General features: G+C 39.2%; 1 protein-coding gene across 1 annotated transcript in view; it reads right to left on the bottom strand.

Annotated features, from left to right (window-relative positions):
* Positions 1–21772, bottom strand: part of ldb3a (LIM domain binding 3a) — a 176023-nt gene that overhangs the window by 12650 nt on the left and 141601 nt on the right. Inside the window, exons 12-14 of the mRNA XM_060854110.1 lie at positions 18392–18457; positions 15940–16076; positions 6572–6932 (exon numbers count right to left, since the gene is read on the bottom strand). Of these exons, the coding sequence (XP_060710093.1) occupies positions 6572–6932; positions 15940–16076; positions 18392–18457 (564 nt within the window). The remainder of the gene's footprint in view (positions 1–6571; positions 6933–15939; positions 16077–18391; positions 18458–21772) is intronic.

The raw sequence follows: 21772 nt of genomic DNA, 5'->3' as shown, positions 1-21772 counted from the left end.
GCCCAATTTTCTTGTTTTCTTTTGACAAAATTAATTTTAATCTTTTGTTTTTGAATCCAACACTTCACAGAAGTATTTTTTTCAGATCCAAACTGTTCATACCTGTGGATATCTAGATCATTCAAGTCACTCAGTAGGGCAGACATAATTTCCTCATAGGTCTGAATGATAACACATCGCACTAATATTTTGTCATTTATTCCATAGACACACATCTTGGGAACGATGTTAATGGGAACCATGTTAGATCTATCTGCATAATTTCAAATGCTTTACCCTTATTCATCAGAATAGTAACATTCTCAGGTTGATCAGTCTCCTCGGAACACTTCCAGCTCGCTCAAAATCAATCTTATTTTCCTATATAATTCTTTATTTCCCATTTCCATGTCAATGCTAATTCTTAGTTTGTCAAGTTACCATGTGGCTTCTTGGGCATTCCAATAGCAGAAGAACTTTAACTCCAGCCCTTAAGATATAAAGCTATTTCTCTCATACAGACTAAATCCAAGCCAAACTCAGTACTTCACCATTCACTTAATCAAAATGATGACTTCAAATTTACTCCCTTTAGCCTCTGCTCTAATTGCTAGTTTCTCCAAAATCTAGAGTCTTCCTATTCATCCTTAATCACATCTTTATTGCCCCTCTCTTAACTTGTTTTAAAAAATGTAGAAGTCACAAATTCAGTTCCTTTAATAAAGGAACAGCAAGATCCAGCCAGTCATTGAAAGGGTCTGCCCAAGAGGCTGGGTAGGGGTTTCATGTGCCAAGGTAAGGTAATGTAATCCTATTCTTAAGATACTAAATAATACAAAAATCATACAAAAGGCAAATGGGGCTGTAATCATCGTCATGGAAGAATGGCATCACAAGAATTTATCACAGCTTTCAGGGTACTGATATTGGAACAAAGTCCTAAGGTCTGACCTGTTGTCACCAGGAACAATTTAGCTATTTTCCATCAGGCTGCCTCTGGATTGATCATCTCTAGGGTCACGTGTGGGCTTTTAGCATACAATGAAACAAAAATGAAGCCAAATGACTGAGCTGGCAGCTCTGAAATCTGAGCAACAATCCTGTGACTGCTGTTCAGGCAGATCTGAGATTGCATGGTCATGGAGAGGCAAATAGAAAATTAGAGTTGAGATCGGCCAAACTGTCAGTCTCCTCAGATGTCCCATTTGGTGTGGCTTTCATCCCACTGCACCCTCTTTAGGGGCTTGCAGCCTCAAGCTCTACTAGTTTTCAAGCTGCCTCACAGAAGCCTTCTACACTAAGCCATGTATGGGCAGTGACCAGTTGAAGGGTTAGACCCGAGCGAATGTGTTATTTAAAATAGGTTGCCTGCCTCTAATTAATCGCAGCCATTATTCATCCAGTCCTGCCAGTGAAAAAACTTCACTGGTGAGACTGCATCAGGCAGCTGTTCCAATGCAGCTCTTCAATATCTTCCTGTTGCTCTGGAAATGGGAAAATCTTGCTGCAATATTTTAAAGAAAATGAAGTGACCTGGGATTTGATGTTGCTGAACTGTTGCAAACATTACAAGTTCCCAAAGGTAAATGGATCTTTCAGTAGTACTATCGCCTCAAGAAGAGCAGCATACTCTTTTCTAAGCCCTTCAAGCAAGTCTATGGCCTCAAAATAAAGCAACATACTGTGGATGTGGAAAGCTGAAATAAATTTTCCACTAAATAAATTTCTCCAGCACTTTGTTTTTAAGTTTTTTGCCTTCCTCAGTTGTTCTGATTTCCTGCCGCCTCAAAGCCCTCAACTTCCATCTTCCCCAACCAAGCCTTGATGTTTCCTCTTGCCCTCTTCTAATGATAGATTTCTTTCTCGAGACTACTTGGTGAAAGAGTCCTCAGTGTCTTTTTATGCTTGTCAGCCAAACTGTCCATTTGGCTCAAAAACAAAGTACTAGAAAAGCTCAGCCGGCTTGACAGCGTCTACAGAGACAAAAACAGAGTGAATGTATCCAGTCCCTTTGTAACCCTACCTTAATACTTTAAGCCCCTGCCCATTCTTTTGGGCAAACTGTCTCAATGTCTTCTGTTATGTCTTTTTCTCTTTTGACTCTAACTCATATTCTAACTCTCTTTCTCTAGGTTTACTCATCTCCATCAAGATCTTGCATGTGCTCCTTTACAAATTAACTAAATTTGTGACTTCTACATTTGTTAAAAGCTAAGGGAAACAACCAGGTTGTGTACATACTGAAAGATTAAGACTGGGCAGGGAGTGATAGGACTGGTTTAGAAGAAACTAGCAATTAAGAGCAGGGGCAAAAGAAAGGTAAGCTAGACATCATTGTTCCAATTCAGTGAATGAGAAGGTCCTAAGTTTGGCTTGGATCTAATCTGTATGCGAGAAATGGCCTTCTATCTTCAGGAGTGGGATAATGGCTCTTGCTGTTATTGAGATGCCCAAGAAGCCACATGGGAGAATTGATAAACGAAGAATCAGCATATATATGGGAATAAGGGATTATGTAGGAAAGCAAGATTTGTTTTGAGCAAATATCAAGGGTTCTGAAGGGGCAGTCACTGTCTGAACATAATTAATTTGTGGAAAAACAGTGAAGCATTTGAGATTATGTACAGAGATTGACACTGTTGCAATTGATATAACTCCCAAAATATGTGCAGGGATCAAGAATTATTTTTAATCTATATGCAAATGTTTTCGACCAGAGAAGGAGCAAAACTTAATCTTCTCTTGGGTAATAAGTCAAGGCAAGTGACTGGAGTGACACTTTGGGTCCAGTGATCATCATAATTATAATTGCTTTGAAATTGTTGAAAAGGATAAGCCTTCCATAAAATTAAAGTTTTTTTTTAATTGGAATAAGGCAAATTTTAATGGTATGAGACAAGAACTTTCAAATATTGATTAGAGTAGACTGCTCTCTGGTAAAAGGACATCTGATAAGTGGGAGGCTTTCAATTATGATAACAAGAGTTCAGAGTCATTATGTTCCTGGTAGAATGAAAGGTAAGGTTGGTAGGATTAGATGAATCAAGACATTGAAGTTCTGGTCAAGAATAAAACAAATTTTATATTTTAGATTTGGACACTTGCTTCAAATGAATCTCTTGAACAGTATAAAGAGTGTAGGAGCATTCTTGAGAGAAAGATCAGGAAGGTAAAGAGAAAATATGAGATAGCATTGGCAAATAAGATTTAAGGATAATCCAAAGAGACTCTCCAAATACATTTGAGAGCAAGACAGCAACCAGAGAGTGAGTAGGGCCCCTTAAAGATCAGAGGTTGGCTTTGTGTTGAACCTCTGGAGATAGGAGAGATATTAAATTAATATTTCATATCAGTTTTTACTGTGAGGAAGAAAATGGGGCTAGAGAACTCGGGGAAATAAATATTGATGTTTTGAAAACAGATCACATTACAGAAGAGGAAGTGCTGTGGAGGTCTTAGAAGATATAAAGGTGGATAAATCTCCAGGACCTGATCTAATTTATCCCAGAACTTTGTGGCAGTTCGGGAGGAAGTTGTGGGGCCCTCACAGAAATGTTTGTAACACTTTTATAACTACGGTGAAGTGCTAGATGACTGGAGAGTGGCTAATGTTGTGCCTTTGTTTAACAAGATGTAAGAAGCAGCCTGGGAACTATAAATCAGTGAGTCTGACTTTGGTGGTAGGTAAGTTATTGGAATTTGAAAGACTAGAATTTATAAGCATTTGGGGAGGCGACGAACAGTTTAAGGACAGTCAGCAGGGTTTTGTGTGAGGGAAACTGTGACTCAAACTTGATTAAGTTTCTTTGAAGAAATAACGAAGATCAATGTCTACCACTGTGCCCTCAATGTTTACTTGGACTTTACTACAGCCCAAAGTCTTGAAATAGTAGACTAATTAGTAAAGTTATATCACTTGGGATTCAGTGTGAGCTTGCCAATTGGATACAAAATTGGCTTAATGGCAGGAGGCAGAAAGTGATGGTAGAGAGTTATTTTTTGGACTGGAGGCCTGTGACCAGTGGTGTTCCACAGGGATTGATACTGGGTCCTCTTTTGTTTGTCATTTTATATACACGATTTAGATGAGAATATATAAGGTATGGTTAATTTTATGGATGATACGAAGGTTGGCTGTATAGTCGACAGTAAAGAAGGTTAACTAAGAGTACAAAGAAACCTTGATCAATTGGGTCAATAGGCTGAAGACTGGCAATGGTAGTTAAGAAAGCACTTAGCATGTTTGCCTTCGTCACTTAGACCTTTTTTTTGAGTACAGGAGCTGAGATGTTATGTTGAGGTTGATAAGGATGTTGGTGAGGCCTCTTCTGGAGTACTGTCCCAGTTCTGGTTGCCCTATTATAGGAAGGATATTATTAAGCTGGAGAGGGCTCAGAAGAGATTTATCAGGATGTTACCATGAATGGAGGGTTTGTGTTATAAGGGGAGGCTGGAACTTACTTCAATGGAGTGTAGGAGGTTGAGGGGTGATCTTATAGAGGTTTATAAAATCATGGGTATAGATAAGGTGAATGAAAACTTTTAGGGTGAGGGACTTCAAGACTAGGGAACGTACATTTAAGGTGAGAGGATAAACATTTAACAAAGACACGAGGAACAATTTTTTTAGAATTGTTTGTGTGTGGAATGAACTTGCAGAGCAAGTGGTGGATGTGGGTACAGTTACAATGTTTAAAGACATTTAGATAAGAAATATTTGGAGGAATATGGGCTAAATGCAGGTAGATGGGACTAGTTCAGTTTAGGATTATGTCTGGCATGGACTGGTTGGACCGAACCAGGATGACTCTATACCAGAAGGAAGGTCACTGGAAACAAAGCGTTAACTCTATTTTCCTCTCTACAGATGCTCAGTTTCTCTAGCGCTTTCTGGCTTTGTTTCACATTTCTAGCATCTACAGTTCTTTTGTTTTTATTTTAGTGTCCATTTGGCTGCATGCTAGGCAGATTGCAGAGCTACAATACATTGATCAGGCCTTGATATCTAGATCAGTAGGATCTCTGCCCTGCTTATCTTTGGTCCTTCATGGCCTCTCCTGCAACATCCTCATTAATATTTTGTATCTGAAACCCGGAGACAGGAAAACACGTAAGTGATCGACAGAAACACTCTAAGTACAAGCCAGCAATAGAGAAACAGGTAGTTTCAGACAGATACTTTTTTAAGCAGTTTTGTCTGTCAGCAGTTGCATGAACAATAAGTCAACAATTCCACATTTTAAAAAAAATGGCATTCCTCCCATTCACAGTAACAGCATTGCTGCTTATTAGAAGGAATTTCAATGATGCTTGTTCAACAACTGTAAATTGTTTTGAGAAGTGTGGTACTGGAAAAACACAGCAGGCCAGGCAGCATCCGAGGAGAAGGAGAATCGACGTTTCGGGCATAAGCCCTTAACTCTGGTCTCCAGCATCTGCAGTCCTCACTTTTTCTCCTAACTGTAAATTATTTACCATTTTTGATGAAAAGCCAAGCCTTGCATATTACTGTCTGGACTAAAACACTCTTGAACCCCATCCACTGCATAAAATTGCAGTGGGTCAAACCAGTAATATTATGTGCAATTATACTGTCAGTACCCTACCACACATCCCTGTGGTATGAAATACTAATCTAACAAACCATTGCGTTCAATTACATATACGATTTGTGCTTCTAGGATAAACTAACTCCAGAACCTCACTGCAGGCAGCATATGTTTCCTGTCTATCTGTTTTGGAGTGGACCACAAACGTTAGGCAGAGTACTTTCATTCCAAGAGCTTGAAATGTATAGTACTTTGAAAAATGAAGCTGATGAGATCAGTTTTCTTTCCTTTCATTGTGTGGTGATAGAATGATAACACAATGAAAATAGTGACAGAGCACTTAATCCCTCAATGTGGTCACCACTGGTTTGATGGGGCCAATGAAAAGGGTGGAATTGGGACATGCCACAAATGGGCCATTCAAAATCCTGTGAATCCAACAGTCCCTTAATGCAATTTTGAAATACTTATGGGAAGAGGATAGACTAGGCCCATTCTACCCATTACTACGTTGGGTAGTGATATTTGGAGGCACAACTACAGGCCACTCAAAGGGAAGAAATCGTTCTTCTTTGGATGCTTTTTGTTGTGTCACAGGGAGCTTAATGTTCCTTCTGACCTTTCAAAAATCTACACCATCACCAATTCAATCATTTCTAACTCCTAACTGAAGGGAAACATTCCAGTTTTTCTACCATCTTGTTCCTTTGAATGTTGATAATTTCTCATTTTCAATGCATGGCGAAGGGAATCTATGCAATCCCAAAGTACTTCTGGTCAGTAACATTGTAGATGGTACATCAATACTTCAGACAGTAATGTGATGGTGATCCTTAAAGGAAGGAATGGAAAAGAGGGATAATTTGTGGGCACCCTCCCCAGAAAATGTTATTTTTAGTCACTTGTGCTGTTGGAATGAGACTGTACTCTAACAACCATTTGACTGTAAATCTGAAGTGATAGATTAAATGAGATGTTGCACATGAAGGATACAGGTTAAATATGCCATTCCTTAAGTGGAAAATCAGGAAATATGCCCTCACCTGATAATACTGTTACACTGTCCACATAAAGGAGTTCGGCTGCTTGCTGGGAATCTTTCAGCCCTTTGCACAAGGTTGCGAGTGCCTCCACTGGTCTGCCCTGGCACTGGAGCATGTGTAGGAACATAAGCAGGTGTCTGGGGCAGGGATGACGCAAATGGTTTTGGTGGTGCAGAATGTGGCAAAGGCTGAATATGTTTGGTGAGGGTGGTGGTGCTTTTTCCAGGCTGAAATTTCTGGGCGAAGCTATCATCTGTTACCCATGGTGGTCGTCCATCTGATGTCATAGCAGTTGGTTCATTCGGAGGAGCTGGAGCAGGCTTAGCAACATTGAATGTGGCAGTGCTGCTGTGCATGTGCTCTGAAGAGAATGAATTGAAATAAGTAAGCAACAAAGTTCCAAATATCAAATCCAAAAACAGATATAGAGCTGAATTATGTGGTGTTTTACTAGGCTCTTAATAGACGGAGGCATGGACACAGAATCATACAGCATGGAACCAGATCCTTGGGTCCAACAAGTCACTGCTGAATATAATCCCAAACTAAACTAGTTCTATCTGCCTGCTCCTGGCACATATCCCTCCAAACCTTTCCTATTCATATACTTATCCAAATGTCCTTTAAACATCATAATTGTTTCAATCCAACACATCTTCAGGAAGTTCATTCCACATGCAATCCACCAGTTGTCATAAAAGTCAAATAATAGTTCAATAATGTCCTTTAGGAAATGGAATCTGATTCCTGATGAAGGGCTTAAGTCTGAAATGTTAGCTTTCCTGTTCCTTGCCTGACCTGCTGTGCTTTTCCAGCACCACACTTTTCAACTCTCAGTCTGGTCTACGTGTGATTCCAAACTCACGGTAATATGTGAGGGTTCCTAGATTAGATTGCACAGGCCCTTCGGCCCAATAAGTTCACACCAACCAGCCGAAGTGCAACCCACTCCCCTACATTTACCTTTTCACCTAACACTACGGGCAATTTAGCATGGCCAATTCATCTAACCTGCACATTTTTGGATTGTGGGAGGAAACCGGAGCACCCAAAGGAAACCAACGCAGACGCGGGGAGAATGTGCAAACTCCACACAGTCGTCTGAGGTGTGAATTCAACCTGGGTCTCTGGTGCTATGAGGCAGCACTGCTAACCACTGTGCCACAGCCACCCACTGGTAGCATATGATTAGAATAGATTAGAATTCAATTAGAATCAAGCAATAAATGCTGGCCTAGCTCATGTTACCTGCATTCCATGAATGAATAATTTTTAAAATGTCTTATAGTAATCACATCTGGAGGAATCTAAAGACATGAACAAAGGATTCTGCAGCACAGAGGTCATAACCTGAAGATGTGTTGGATTGAAACAATTATGATGTTTAAAGGACATTTGGATAAGTACACGAAAAGCAGGCCAGGAGACTAAATATTTCATGAAACTAGCTCAAATTTCCAATTCTTTGAATTTTTTGCCCTATAAATGTAACCTGAGGTGACACACAGAGTCTACCTATTAACGGTTGGTAACATCTGAATTTTTGACCCTGAAGGTTCAAATAGGATTACTTGGCAGTGCCCCCACTCCCACCACAATTTTCGGCCTAAGCAATAAAATGCTATGTACGTTTTTTTAAAAAAGCAAAAGAATACTGATGCTGGAAATCAAATAGAAACAGATGATGGAAGCAGCTATCAAGTTAATAAGCTTTCTTGGAGGGAACAAGTTAGATTTCAGGTTCAGACCCTTCATCAGGACATCATCATTGACCAATCTGGAAAGCTCTTCACTGGCTTGGAGTCATACCTAACAAATACCTTTGAGACATGTAAGAAAAACAAGAAAGCAGTGCATACAAAAATAGAAATTGCTGGTAAAGCTCAGCTCAGCAGGTCTGGCAGCATCTGTGAAAAGAAATCAGTTAACGTTTCGGGACGAGTGACCCTTCATCAATAAGAGAAAGTGGAGTAAAGCAGTAGAGTCATACAACACAGAAACAGACCTATTGATCCGACTCATCTATGCCAACCAAGATTCCCAGAATAAACTATTTCCACTTGCCTCCATTTGGCCCGTATCCCTCCAAACCTTTTCTATTTGTGTACCTATCCAAGTGTCTTTTAAATGTTGTAACTATACCTGCATTTATCACTTCCTATAGCAGTTCATTCCACACACGAACCACCCTCTGCATGAAAAAGTTGCCTCTCTGGTCCCGTTTAAATCTTTCTCCTCTCACCTTGAAAATATGACCCCCTAGTTTTGAACCCACCCAACTTAGGCAAAAGACCTTTTGCTGTTCACCTTTATCTATGACCCTCATAGTTTTATAAACCTCTACAAGGTCACCCCTCAACCTTCTAGTGAAAAATGTTCCAGTCTATCTAACATATCCATACAACTCAAACAATCTAGTCCTGGCAATATCCTGGTGAATCTTTTCTGAACCTTCTCCAATTTAATAATCTTCCTATAGCAGGGTGACCCAGACTGTACACCGTGCTCCAAAAGTGGCCTCACCAACGTCCTGTACAACCTCAACATGATGTCCCAACTCTTATACTCAATGGCATGGAAACATCTTCAAATTCCCCTCCAAGTCTCACACCTTTCTGACTTCTCAGCATCCCTTCATTTATTGCTGTGTTTAAAATTCTGGAACCTCTTCCCCAATGCATTGAGATAAATGTACACCATATTTATAGCACAGTTCAAAAATATGGCTCACCCACCTCCACAGTCTCAAAGGCGATTTAAGGATAGACAGTAAAAATGCTGATCATGCCAACTGATTGTCCTTTGGATAATGGTGTCACAAAGAGGAAACATGAAATGCTAACTAGATTGTTTCCTCCACAGATGCTGACTAAACTTCTGTATGTTTCCAGCATGCCATCTTTTTGGTTACAGAGGAAGCTATTCTGTCAGGGAAGGGAAAGGATTGAAAGGAAAACTGCAAGATAGAGAAACTGCCACAGATAATATCAGAGCTAAGGAAAGAATGAGACGCATCATTGTTCCTGTCCCTCAACATCCCAGTCCATTCTCTCCATGGTTCTGGCTGGCATTCTTTTCCTTGCTTGGCTTAAAACGACACACTTTTCTCTGAATTCAGCCTGTTATGCATTACCCACTTGTTTTATACCCCATCATTGGTGGCTATGGCTTCAGTTGTCTGGGCTCATGTTCTGGAGTAAGTGGAGCAGGTAGTGCTGAGGAGACAGGGAGGCTGCAGATGGGCCTGGACAGATAGGCAAAGAAGTGGCAGATGGAATACAATGTGGGAAAGTGTGAGCATAGGAAGAATAGTGGCAAGGTCCATTTTCTAAGTGGGGAAAGGCTTCAGAAATCTGAATCACAAAGGGAACTGGGACTCCTAATTGAAGATTCTTTTAAAGTTAACATACAAGTTCAGTTGCCAGTTAGGGAGGCAAATGCAATGGTAGCATTCATTTCAAGAAGACAAGAATGCAATTGCAAGGATGTACTGCTGAGTCTATGTAAGGTTGTGGTCAGATCACATTTGGAATGCTGTGAGCAGTTTGGACCCCATGCCTAAGGAAGGCTGCACTGGCCTTTAAGGAGTCCAGAGGAGATTTTCAAGAATTACACTGGGGATGATAGGCTTACTACACAAGCAGTTGAGGACTCTGGGCCTAAACTCCAAGTACTAAAGGATGAGGATGGACTTGATTTAAACTCGAGTTTGGATAGAATGAACATGGAGAAGATCTTTCTGCTTTTAGGAAAGCCTAGGACACAAGGGCACCGCTTCAGAGATGACACTTTAGAACTGAAATGAGGAGGAATTCTGAAATAACCGCACAGATGCCAGAATCCCGTCATCAAGTCACCCTTAATTGACAAGTGCACTATATACTGGCTATGGCCAGCCAATCAGTCAGCCCCCTGAACTGAGGAGATTCTAAATCCCCTTTGTTTGTAACTTGTAATTTAAAAAAAAGTTAACATAAACATCCATACCAAGAAACAGCAATTTACAGGGGAAAGGGGTGGCAAAGTCAGACCCCAAACCCTTCTCCTGTTTATATCTGTCAGCCAGGACCCTCTGGCCCAGATTAACAACCCCAATCAAGAATGTCATAGTCAACAAGATCCACCTGGTTCCAATCACTATAAATATATTTGCCCAGAGTGTGGTTAACTCGTGGAACCCATTGCTGCAGAAGGTTGGGGAGACCAAGTCACTGAGTGTATTTAAGACATAGGTTTTTGATCAAAGGTTATGGGAAGAATAAGGTTAAGAAACGCATCAGCCATGATTGAGTGAATTGAATGGCCTAATTCTGCACTTACATCTTATGGTCTTAAACTCTCCTTTGTGGTTTTTACCCCTCTTCCATGACCATACTTAAACACACACGTTTTAACCAAACCTTTGGCCATGCCTCCTTTTCTATGTTAAAGGGAAGTAAAAATGTAATGAATGTTCTGAAGAAGCCATACCAGACCCAAAATGTTTCTCCCTCCACAGATCCTGCCAGACCTGTTGTTTTTGCTGCATTTCTGTAATGGTTGTGTTGTGATTGGAACCACCTGGATCATGCTGAGTAGGAGATCCTGAGTTAGGGTAGTTAACCTCAGCCAATCTTGAAAGCTCTGGCTGAGCTATACAAGCAGGAGATCTGGCTTGGAGGAGAAGTGTTTCGTTGTCTCCCACCCACCCACTTTTTTAAAAAATTTGTTAAAAGAAATTTAGAATCTCTTCAGTTCGAGTGACTGACTCCAAGCTGGCTAGCCACAGCACTGTGTGCACAAGTAAATAAAGGTTGACTTGGTGACAAGATACTGGCATCTGTGCAGTTGCTTCAGTGTTAACAGGAGAAAACAGGACAGGCCTGAAGAATGTTTGCTTGTAACAATCATCTTGGAGTTGGGGTAAGCATTTCTGGCATCATGATTTTATTTGGGAAGCTTCTTTGATTTTGCTGTCAAAGACTAGGCCCAGTATGTGGAAAGAAAGCAATATTTTTTCCAGGCAAATGACAATGGGGCAAACGAAAAGCAACAAGCAATCCTTAATTTTCCCCAGAGATGTCAGACATTAAAATCTTTCAGGAATTGGTTATGAAATATTATGATCCTAACCAATCTCTAAATTAGAGATGCAATCTGTTTTATTTGGCTGTTAAAGAATCAGGTGGGAACCCATTTTACAATTTGAGGTTGACATGAGTGACAGAGACATGTGATTTTTGGGTTAACCCTGAATGAGATGCTGATACCACATTTGGTATGTGGGATTAATGACATAACCATGCAGAAGTGCCTACTAGCTGAAGCCCAACTTATCTTCAAACAAGCATTATAATTGGCTGTGTCATTAGATGCTGTGGGAAGTGCAGCATGGAAGCTACAGGGCATCCAAATGGAAGTGGACTCCCTCACCTGCCCAACTGAGCGTGGGGAACACCACTTGTGTAGGCAATTGCAGAGCCTCATGCAGGGCATATCCTGAGCAGAGGGACCCTTGGTCAGCCTACAGGATCCTACAACAAAGCCAAGCCTCAGCTAATTGGCTGAAAAGTTCTCCAGGATTTGGGCCAGCAAGCTGTTGTAATTGTTGCTGGTATGTGGATTCAAGACAGCAAAGGAGTCTTGAGTAAGATAACTTGTAGGTTGGTACCCAGGAGAGTACACAACCTATAAAGTCCCCCTACATGTGGGTTGGAACAATTAAATTGCTTAGTGACACTCAAATTAGCACTGATTTAAAACTAATGTTTAGTTAAAGGCTCACCCAGTTCTCATGGAGGCTGATACTAATGCAGCTGTATCTGTGGTTGCAGAATCTGTCTTTAACGAGATTCACTCGGGACACCCACTGTTAATCTGGCTGAGGTCTCACTCAAGCTTAAGACCATATGCTGGGGAACTATTGCAGATTAAGGGCATAACTTCAGTTCCTGTCTCCTTTTGAGAAGCAGTTGATATAGTTACCATTAATGGTATTACAAGGTTTGGGCCCAAACCTATTCGGGCAGTATTGGTTGAGAAAGGTTCACCTAGATTTTCAGCTCAACCTTTTTTTTGATTAGAAAGTGGCTGCCTCAGTGAAGTCCTAGCGAATTATCCAGGAACTTTTCAGGAAGGGTGTGGGATGATCAAAGGGTCAAAACCACTTTACATATTGACCAGGAAGCAATTCTGAATTTTTGTGGGATGCACCCAGGGCTGTTTGCCTTGCAGGTGAGGTGAAGAGCAAAGGAATTATCAAACCAGTGCCATTTGCAGAATGGACAGTAACAATTGTGAAGCCTGATGACACAGTTCACCTTTTGTGGAGACTTGAACAGTGGTTTACCGTTTACTTCACAGCTGGATAAATATCTGATCCCTCACATAGACTTGTACACAAAGCTGGATGGTGCTGTCCTTTAAGAAGCTTCACATGAATTATGCCTACCTGCAATTGTGACTGGATGAGGAGTCTCAGAAGTGTGCTACAATTAATGTCTATTAAAGTTTATATCAATATAGAAGACTGCCATATGCAATATCATAGGCCTGCAGGTGGGAAGGGTGAAACAAAGCTCAGGTAGCTACTACCCCTCAAATGGGGCAGGAACAAAACATATTTGCCCCTCACAACAGCCAGAAAGCCTGTGAGAAACTGTTAGGTTCTCCCACTCGCTGTAGCTCAAGGAAATCTGAGCCCTAGATGGATGAATCCTCGATACCATTATAGCTGGAAGAGGAGGAAACTCTCCCAAAAACTCTTGCTCCTGATGCAAGAGACTGGCTGCGATCTAGTACATGCTGCCCGTGTCTGGGTCAGAGGAACCAGACCTGGAGTGAAAATATCGCAAGAAAAAGACCAGGCTTACATCCCTGGACTTTAGCCGGAGAAGGATGTAGTGATTGGAACTAGCTGGATCTTGCTGACCATGATCCTTGATTGGGGTGGTTAACCTGGGCCAATTAGGAAAGTTCTGGTTGACCAGTCTAACGAGGAGATTCACAGAGCATTGCCCTTTGATGTGAAGGACACTGCTTGTCACTGGCCCACTCAGGTGTTTTTCCAATCTTCCTGGTGGTGGAAATTGAATAAAGGTTCATGCACTTTGTGTCTCTCACACAAAAAAATATAAATAGGAGATTGCCCTTTGATGTGAAGGGCACTGCTTGTCACAGGCCACTCGGGTGTTTCCTTTCTTCCTGGTGGTGGAAATTAAATAAAGATTTGTGCACTTTGTGTCTCTCACTGCATCTCGCACTGAAAAAGAATAAATGGAATGTGCCACCTGCGCACACACACACACCATGGGTGCTGGGGAAAAAATAAGCACTACCGCAGTTAGATGGTAGTGTGGGTTAATTTTAAAAAAATAAAGAGGAGTGTTTGATCACACAGCATTGCCCTTTGTCGTGAAGGGCACTGCTTGTAAAGAAAAATAATATAATGAGGGTGTTTCCTTTCTTCCTGGTGGTGGAAATCAAATAAAGATTTGTACACCTTGTGTCTCTCACTGTGTCTCACACCTGCACACACACAACATGGGTGTTGGGGAAAATATAAGCACTACCGCAGTTAGGCGGTAGTGTGGGGATAAAGGAAAAAAACATATAACCACAAGATTTAGAGTATCTTCAGTTTAGAGCACTGACTCTGTGCTGGCTGGTGCTACAGTCAGTGTGTTCCTGCTGATACTGAGGAAGAGAAGAGTTTCTTAGTCTTTTCTTCCCCCTTTTTTTGTTGAGGGAAGATATTTGTTTCTTTTCTGTTTTGGTTTCTTTATTGTTTGTTCTTAATTTTTAAGCTGTAAAATGTATAACCAGGAGATGGCCACTTAGGTGTTTCCTTTCTTCCTGGTGGTGGAAATACAGATTTGTACACCTGTTGTCTTTCACTGTGTCTCACACCTGCGCGCGCACACAACATAGGTGCTGGGGAAATTATAAACACTGTTGCAGTTCAGCGGTAATGTGGGGTAAGAAAAAAATATAACCAGGAGATGGCCTTGCCATCCCTTGCCCCTGTGAATTACTGTTTCTTGTATACGGCTGTTTATGTTAACTGTTTCCTTGTATTTTGTACTGTTTAATAAAATAAAATATAATCATGAGATGGCCATTCAGGTGTTTCCTTTCTTCCTGGTGGTGAAATATGAATAAAGTTTTTTGCACTTGTTTTTTTCATTATGTCCTACACCTCACACACATGACATGGGTGCTCGGAAAAGTAAGCACTACTGCTGTTTGGCAGTAGTGTGAGGGTTTATAAAACAAAATGAAAATATACCCAGGAGGTTCAGGTGACGAATTTCAAGATGGCTGGCCACAGCCAGTATATTGTGCACAAGTAAATAAAGGGTGAATTGTTGAAGGGATACCGGCCTCTGTGAAGTTATGTCAGGTTGCATAAAAGGTATATTGTCACTGGCGTCATTAGACCACACACCAACATTTTTCAGTTTTTGCCCTTTCAAACTATCCTGTTCATTGCAATCTATATCTCAATTTCTTTACTCTTGTGAATAGAAGTAATGCTGGTAACTTATGGAGCTGCAAATTCTTCCTGTGAACACAGTACTGAGGTGATGATTAGAGCTCCAGGTGAGGAACTTTCCATGTTTGACATGAGTTGCAGGTAACTGAAAAGGAAGTAGGCAGCTTCCTACTTCATGCCAGTATTATCATTATTCAAGTTCAGCATTCTTTTGAATTGCCAAACCAGATCACAATGTAATATTTTAAAGTTACAAATTGAAACTTAGTACCAGAATAGGCAGCTTTGTAGAACTATAGATGCAGGAAGGGATTTACAAAATAAATTCTGAATGCCATGGCACAGTAGATTAAATATATAACATGTTATGCATTATATTGTATAGCATCCTGTTAGATAACACTAAGTCAGAATTATTGAATTTGCCGCTGTATGGTAGTTCTTCATTGTGTAGACTTGCCCATTTACAGAACTCCAGTTTTTTTAATTGGCTGTGCAAATTATTTTCAAAATGACCGAGTACATTTAAACAACTGTGAAATTGAATAAGCACTACTATTCAAGAATATATTCAGGACACTCTCATAAAATGCTTGTGCTTGAATTTAACGGCTTAATTGCTTCCTCATGCATTTTGCTCAAATGGTCAATTCTATAATAGGTTGTTTATAAATATACTGGGACATCTTTATTTCTGTAAATGAAACAGTGCAACAAAAATAAGAAAGTTGATGATGATGGTACAGAATTTATGTCAAATAAATGTCTCATTTATCATTAATGGGGTGTTTATTTTACTAAATATTTCTTAAAATGTCAAAACTTTCCAAGATGTTCAGACAGCCACCTTCCCTGTCAAACAAAGTCAAAAATAAATGCTGCATTAGTAAATTACCTCCAGTTGAGTGAACGGTTGCAGGTTTGATACTCGCTGTGCTGACCACCTTTGGTTTAGAAGCTAGGTTTGAGGCATCTGTACAGACTTGAGATGCTGGAGGTCTGATCACATTGGTGTTGCTTGAGAAACCCTGACTGAAGAATGTTTTAAAAGAAAGTATAGAAAATGAATGGAAAATACAAGAGAAATGTGATTAAATTATCACTTTTTGAAATTGACCCTAACAGGATGCCATCAGGATATTAAATTCATGATTGGCAGTGGGCTACAGAAATATTTATCAGTTTGCCCAGAATATAAGATGTTCAATAAGCAGCTAATTCTGAACTCAACTGCCTTTTCATCATGGGTATGAAGAGATTTTTTTCTACAAACTATCACAAAAAGTCAAGTTTTAAATGGCTAATCATCATGAGGCAGTGGTACTTGACCAGCAAACCAGTCCCCGTGTAGTTTGCTCTGGCAACCTCTTAGCAATCCAACCCATATCCTTGGGTTTGTTTAAAAACAAATACATACGTCCATTTATTAAAGAATATTTTGCAACTGGCCACTTCTTATGTTTTTTTTCCTTCAATGGAGCTGGTGAGGCAAATTAACAACATGTTCAAACAGCAACAAACAAGCCATTGTCAGCTTGAATTACATAATATAACCAGTGAAGTTCAAAGTAGAAAGTCGAGTGTAACATGTTTAGTACTTTTGGAAGACCTGATCAAAATCAGCAAAATTGGGAGCACAAGACAGGGACAGTCTTTTAAGTTTTCCAAATAGTATTGCTTTGGCTCAAGAAACTGCCTCACTGACAGATTCATTTGAATACTTTAGCCATTTCTTATCACTGATATTTTTGAACCTGGAAGTGGTACAAAATGACACAAGACTGGTCCCTGAAGCAAAAGACCAAGCTGAAGAAAGATTGGAGAAGTGCGACTTTTTGAAAATAAAACAAGTTGACTGAGAAGGGATCTTGTCAAATAATGAACACTGTAGTAATGTAGAGAAAGATGTGGCATTAAGTTATGATCTAAATTGAACAGTACAAATACAAACCATCAAAATGTAACACTGGTATGTGTGGGCATGTCAGGTGCTTTTCTTCAAACCTTAGTAAATACTTGGAATTTTTTTTTAAGTAATGGAGATTAAAAATACTGGAATTACATAACAAATAGCTATTTGTTATCATTTAGATTTGCAGATTTTATCTGGTGGGTGAGCTAGGATAGAACAAATGGTTTTCCTATTCTATATTCTGGGGTCATCAAGTCTATTTTAGATTGGAGTTGAACAAATGTACATATAAATATTGGTTGATTCTTGATTTACAGTTGGTAAATTTGAAAAACATCTGAGGGTGGGATTCACTGCTGCTTGAATGTGAATATTGACCATACCTTGGATTCAGGGTGAAAGTACTAAATAACTACTACTGTAGTTGACAGTAAACTCACTCTTCTCTCTGCTGAGAACATGGAGTTAAGATGACAGTTCCACTGCTGAATGTAACTGCAATTATTTTGCAATAAAACTGTAATGGAAATGAACACCAAGTGCTGTATCCATCACCACTTGTTTTGAGTTGCTGTCTACCCTAACATTACTAAATTCTGGACCACTTCTCTTTGCATTTGGTAATAACAGGGCAAAAGCATGCTCAGCAAAAAGTATGTAACACGTAGAATGTTTGATTTCAAAGGGAAAGTTTTGGAAGTGATTCAAATTTAAAATATCAGATTAGATGTTGATTAGGATTTTTTCCTCGAGCAAGGTGAAGCTAGTGCTGAGAAACAGAGATGACAACATTCAAAAATTTAAAAAGACAATGGAGTGAAGGCAAAAGGAAATAAAATGGACGCTGATGTACTCCATTGACATTTCATAACGACTATTCCTTCCTTTTTAATTTCCTCACATTTTATCCAGTTTTATTTATGGCTCAGTGGATGTACAGATGCATTGTTCACAGCAAATTGTTTAATTAAGAAAGGCAAATTAATTCATACAATTCAATGTATTTTGTTACCAGTGGCAGCTGTCTATTCTGGTCCATTCTACACAAAATCTAGTTCGCATACTAGCAGAGTGTCTGCTGGACTGCAATAAAGTTTCATGGTTTGGTTCCCTGATGTTTAGTGGTCAGGCATAAAAGGCACCAAACACTTTACAGAATTTCATTGTACCTTTGGCTCATTTGAATTTGGCAATCACAATTCATCTCAGGTTTTGGGTACAGCGAGCTTACTGCTCAGTCTGAAGTTGCCTCAGTTTTTTTAAAAAAAGTGACAAATTAAATCTGGAACAAAGAGGCAGTAGGAATAGTGAGTACTTCTGTGTAGTGTGAATACTTGGCATCTCTGTTGACTGGTTAATATTGTACAGTCACACCATGTGTAGCATTAGTGCTCTGTTAAGTTGAAGTGATTTTAACATATTTATAAGAAAGTACCTAGTCCTTATGCTATGTGCTGATTGAGATTGGTGGCTGATAGAGGAAGAGGACGTCTGCTGCCAACTGTAGTCAAAAGGAGACAAGAAGTATTAAACAAAATGAAAATCTCACAGTCACTACAGAAACTGTAAAAAGAAATGCTATCTGCCATAAAATCTATTTGTTTTCCTTGCTGAAAATACTTTAAAGATAAAGGTATAGCTGTAAATTATATGAAAAAAAACATAAAATGCTATCTTCAATTATGGGTTTCCTTTAGCGACTATGAAAGCAGCTTCAGAATAGACAGACTACGCACATACTATGTGACGAAGAACAAAAGTTTGTGCTGGGAAGAGTTGGTGGGTAGAGCTGGTCAAAATCTACTTTAATCCCAAAATTAACTCCTGCTCTTAAACAATACTTGACTATGTCAACAATATAAAATTCTCCAGTTCTCAAACCTGTGCGTGGTGCAGCCATTTTCCTTTTTAGTTATTAATATACCATGTTCTGATATTCTGTACCTTGCGCACATATTTTAAACATTGCCGATACATATATACATATTGTTTAGTATAATATGAGGTGTACACCTACACAATTTTGTACATAACACAAGCAGCATGGAGTCACTTACAATGTGTAGTTTGCTATCACAGCCACCTCATTATTTTGGCTTTGAGAATGTCATAACCTTTGTTCTGTGAGTACGCTTATTTTTGTACCACGGCACATTAGTTGTCCATTGTGAAATAAGCGTTACCAGTCCCCTACCCATAAGTCTATTTTGAATCATAGTCTGCAGGCTGAAAGGAAATCAATATTTTTCAAACAGAAGCCTAAACCAAATTATCTGATGGATGTCATCAGTCACCTCTTTCATACAATCTGAATAATTTCCATTTTGAGATACTACTGAATTAAAATTTCAACTTGATTGAAGTAAGTTAAATAGCAAGGCATTGCTGAGTGCTTTCAGAAAGTTTCTTTTCCAAGGGTAGATTTTTTTTACATGATACTTAAGCATGCTGACACTGTGTTGCAGAACCTGCTATAACAAATATACTTCCATCAATTTCAGATGGTTGTCCTGATTTCAGGCACCACATTCAGGCGCTGGAGAACTGATCCCACTGCTAGTTTTATTCTGAGGTACCAATGGAAAATCTGCCCCTTATGTTTTTGATAGAACTCATTTAAGTACAGACTCAAAATGAGTCCCAGCCAATTGTTAGATTTCATTTCTTTCAGACTTTGACTTTTGGGGATAAGAACTCAATTCACTTATAGCAATTTCTAATATTTTCCCCATTACTGATCTCAACCCTGTAAACTTCCAAATTTGTTCCTGTGATATGAATCAATATTTAGCCATTCTTAAATACCCTAGAATAAGTGTTTAAGATCTTGAAAATCAGAGTATAATATCCTCTGTATCACCACAAGAGATGTTGTTTGGTACAGTACTGTTATTTGTAACATGTATCCGTGCAATTTCAGGACATTCAGTTTGCCCTGCACCTTTTTAATAGTCAGATATTTCTATGCCAACCATTCAAGATTTGAAAAATTAACACAAAATGTTATTCTTGACCTCATTTAATGAAGCTTGCATTGGATGAACTGGTAAAGAGTTTGGTAACATTACATTATGTCGGTCATCTTGCCTTTGGGATATTAACAAAGACAGTGTCAAGTTAGTTTAGCAAGCTCTGTAACAGCTTTCACCAAAAATGAGGGCTTTTGTTCCTAATCACAGCTAATGGTCCCTCGTGGAAGTAGTGAAAGCACATTTCTCCTGTCAGAGAAAGGTATCCTCAACTATTCCATGTGAGTTTTATTTAAATCTACATCCCAGAAATGAAAGAACTCAGCACCCAGAACAGAATAGTGATATCAAGATGGGTTTTGATTGACATTCAAACCAAGATCTTACATTAATGTTTTAAAGAGCGCCACAGTGTTATGGGATAAAGGAACCAAGGAAAAGCTGACAACAAAATACCATTTATAAAGTGAGGTGGAGGAAAGTGCTTCTGTAAGTGCTTCTTACACCTACTAGAATTTAAACACAAATGTGGAAAGCACAAATTCCAAGATGATTAGTGAAATTCAGGAGCAATGAAATGCTTTTACATAACCACAAAGATTGGTAAAAGTTAGATTGTTCTTGACTTCAGGTGTTATTGGTACACATTAAGCACACTGTGCAAGGAACAAATGTGGAATTGTTGCCATCATGTTGAGAATAAATATGACAAGTCTACCACTTCAAAATACTTCTGCAAACACAGAAGATAAACACATTTTGAACATATCATTTTAAATATATATGCTTATGGTATTATTCTGTCAAGTTAATGGTGATGCAGATATACACATGCATAATATATTGACATTTTCACATCCATGTTCACTTTGAAACTTATGGTATTATAAATTCATATATCAAATTTGTAATGGAAATGGTCTGTGAAAAATTGTCACGTTAAATGATAGCTTCCTGTCGGTGAAGGCATCACAATGCAATTGCACCTTCCTGTCAGAAGTAGCAATGGGAAACAACAAAGTAAATTGAAAGTCTTTGAGTGGAATCTCGGGGTAGAATTTCAACAATGTTCTCCCAATATCCAGCTATAACCTTGGTGGACATAGAGTTTATGTCCATAAGCTCCTCCACAAAAAGATAGCATTAGCCAGAAAGTGGAAAATCTTTGGCAGCTTCAATTAAAAATATAACCAGAATTTTATAATACGTGAAACTACACAATATGAAGAATGTATATATTTTAAAAATGCTGCTTGGGTTTTATCTCAAACCCTGATTTTTAAAATTTATCCTGTGCTGTCTGACTTTGTTTTACCTGAAGACAATATGATAATTTATTACTATTACTACAGTATTCTCTTGCTGTATCCTTGCTACTTTCCCTGTCATCTGTCTCTGATTTTTATTATTGTTTTCATAAGACTAGGTTCTGCCTGATCTCCTTATTTCTTTGACTTTGTCAAACCTGTCTTGGAATGACAACAGCTACTTCCAGAGGAATGGATGCTCAGTGTCACATGCCTCTGAATTCTTTGAATTCTAAGCTTTAGGATGCCAAATCTGCATTGGTCCAACCCATAGAGTACAGGACTCTAGCTAAATCTGGGAAGGTTTAATATTGTATGAGGATATATCCTAATTCTGCAAGGGAATAGGGGAAAAGAGTGGATTTATTTATGAATATTTTTCTTTTTTTAATGTTACTAAATTTTCCATGTTTTAATTGAGATTTGAGATATTTGGGGGTGTATACATGTTTTTTTGTAAAGCACAGAGCTTTTTATAAAGGGGAAGGCCATGCCACCAAAAAGCAGTACAGCCACGCTCCAAAGCATGGAATACCCACA

This window comes from Hemiscyllium ocellatum, chromosome 43, assembly GCF_020745735.1.
Source record: "Hemiscyllium ocellatum isolate sHemOce1 chromosome 43, sHemOce1.pat.X.cur, whole genome shotgun sequence".
Lineage (NCBI taxonomy): Eukaryota > Metazoa > Chordata > Chondrichthyes > Orectolobiformes > Hemiscylliidae > Hemiscyllium > Hemiscyllium ocellatum.
The sequence above is the reverse complement of the archived record's forward strand: the minus strand, read 5'-3'. Positions and strand labels throughout refer to the sequence as shown.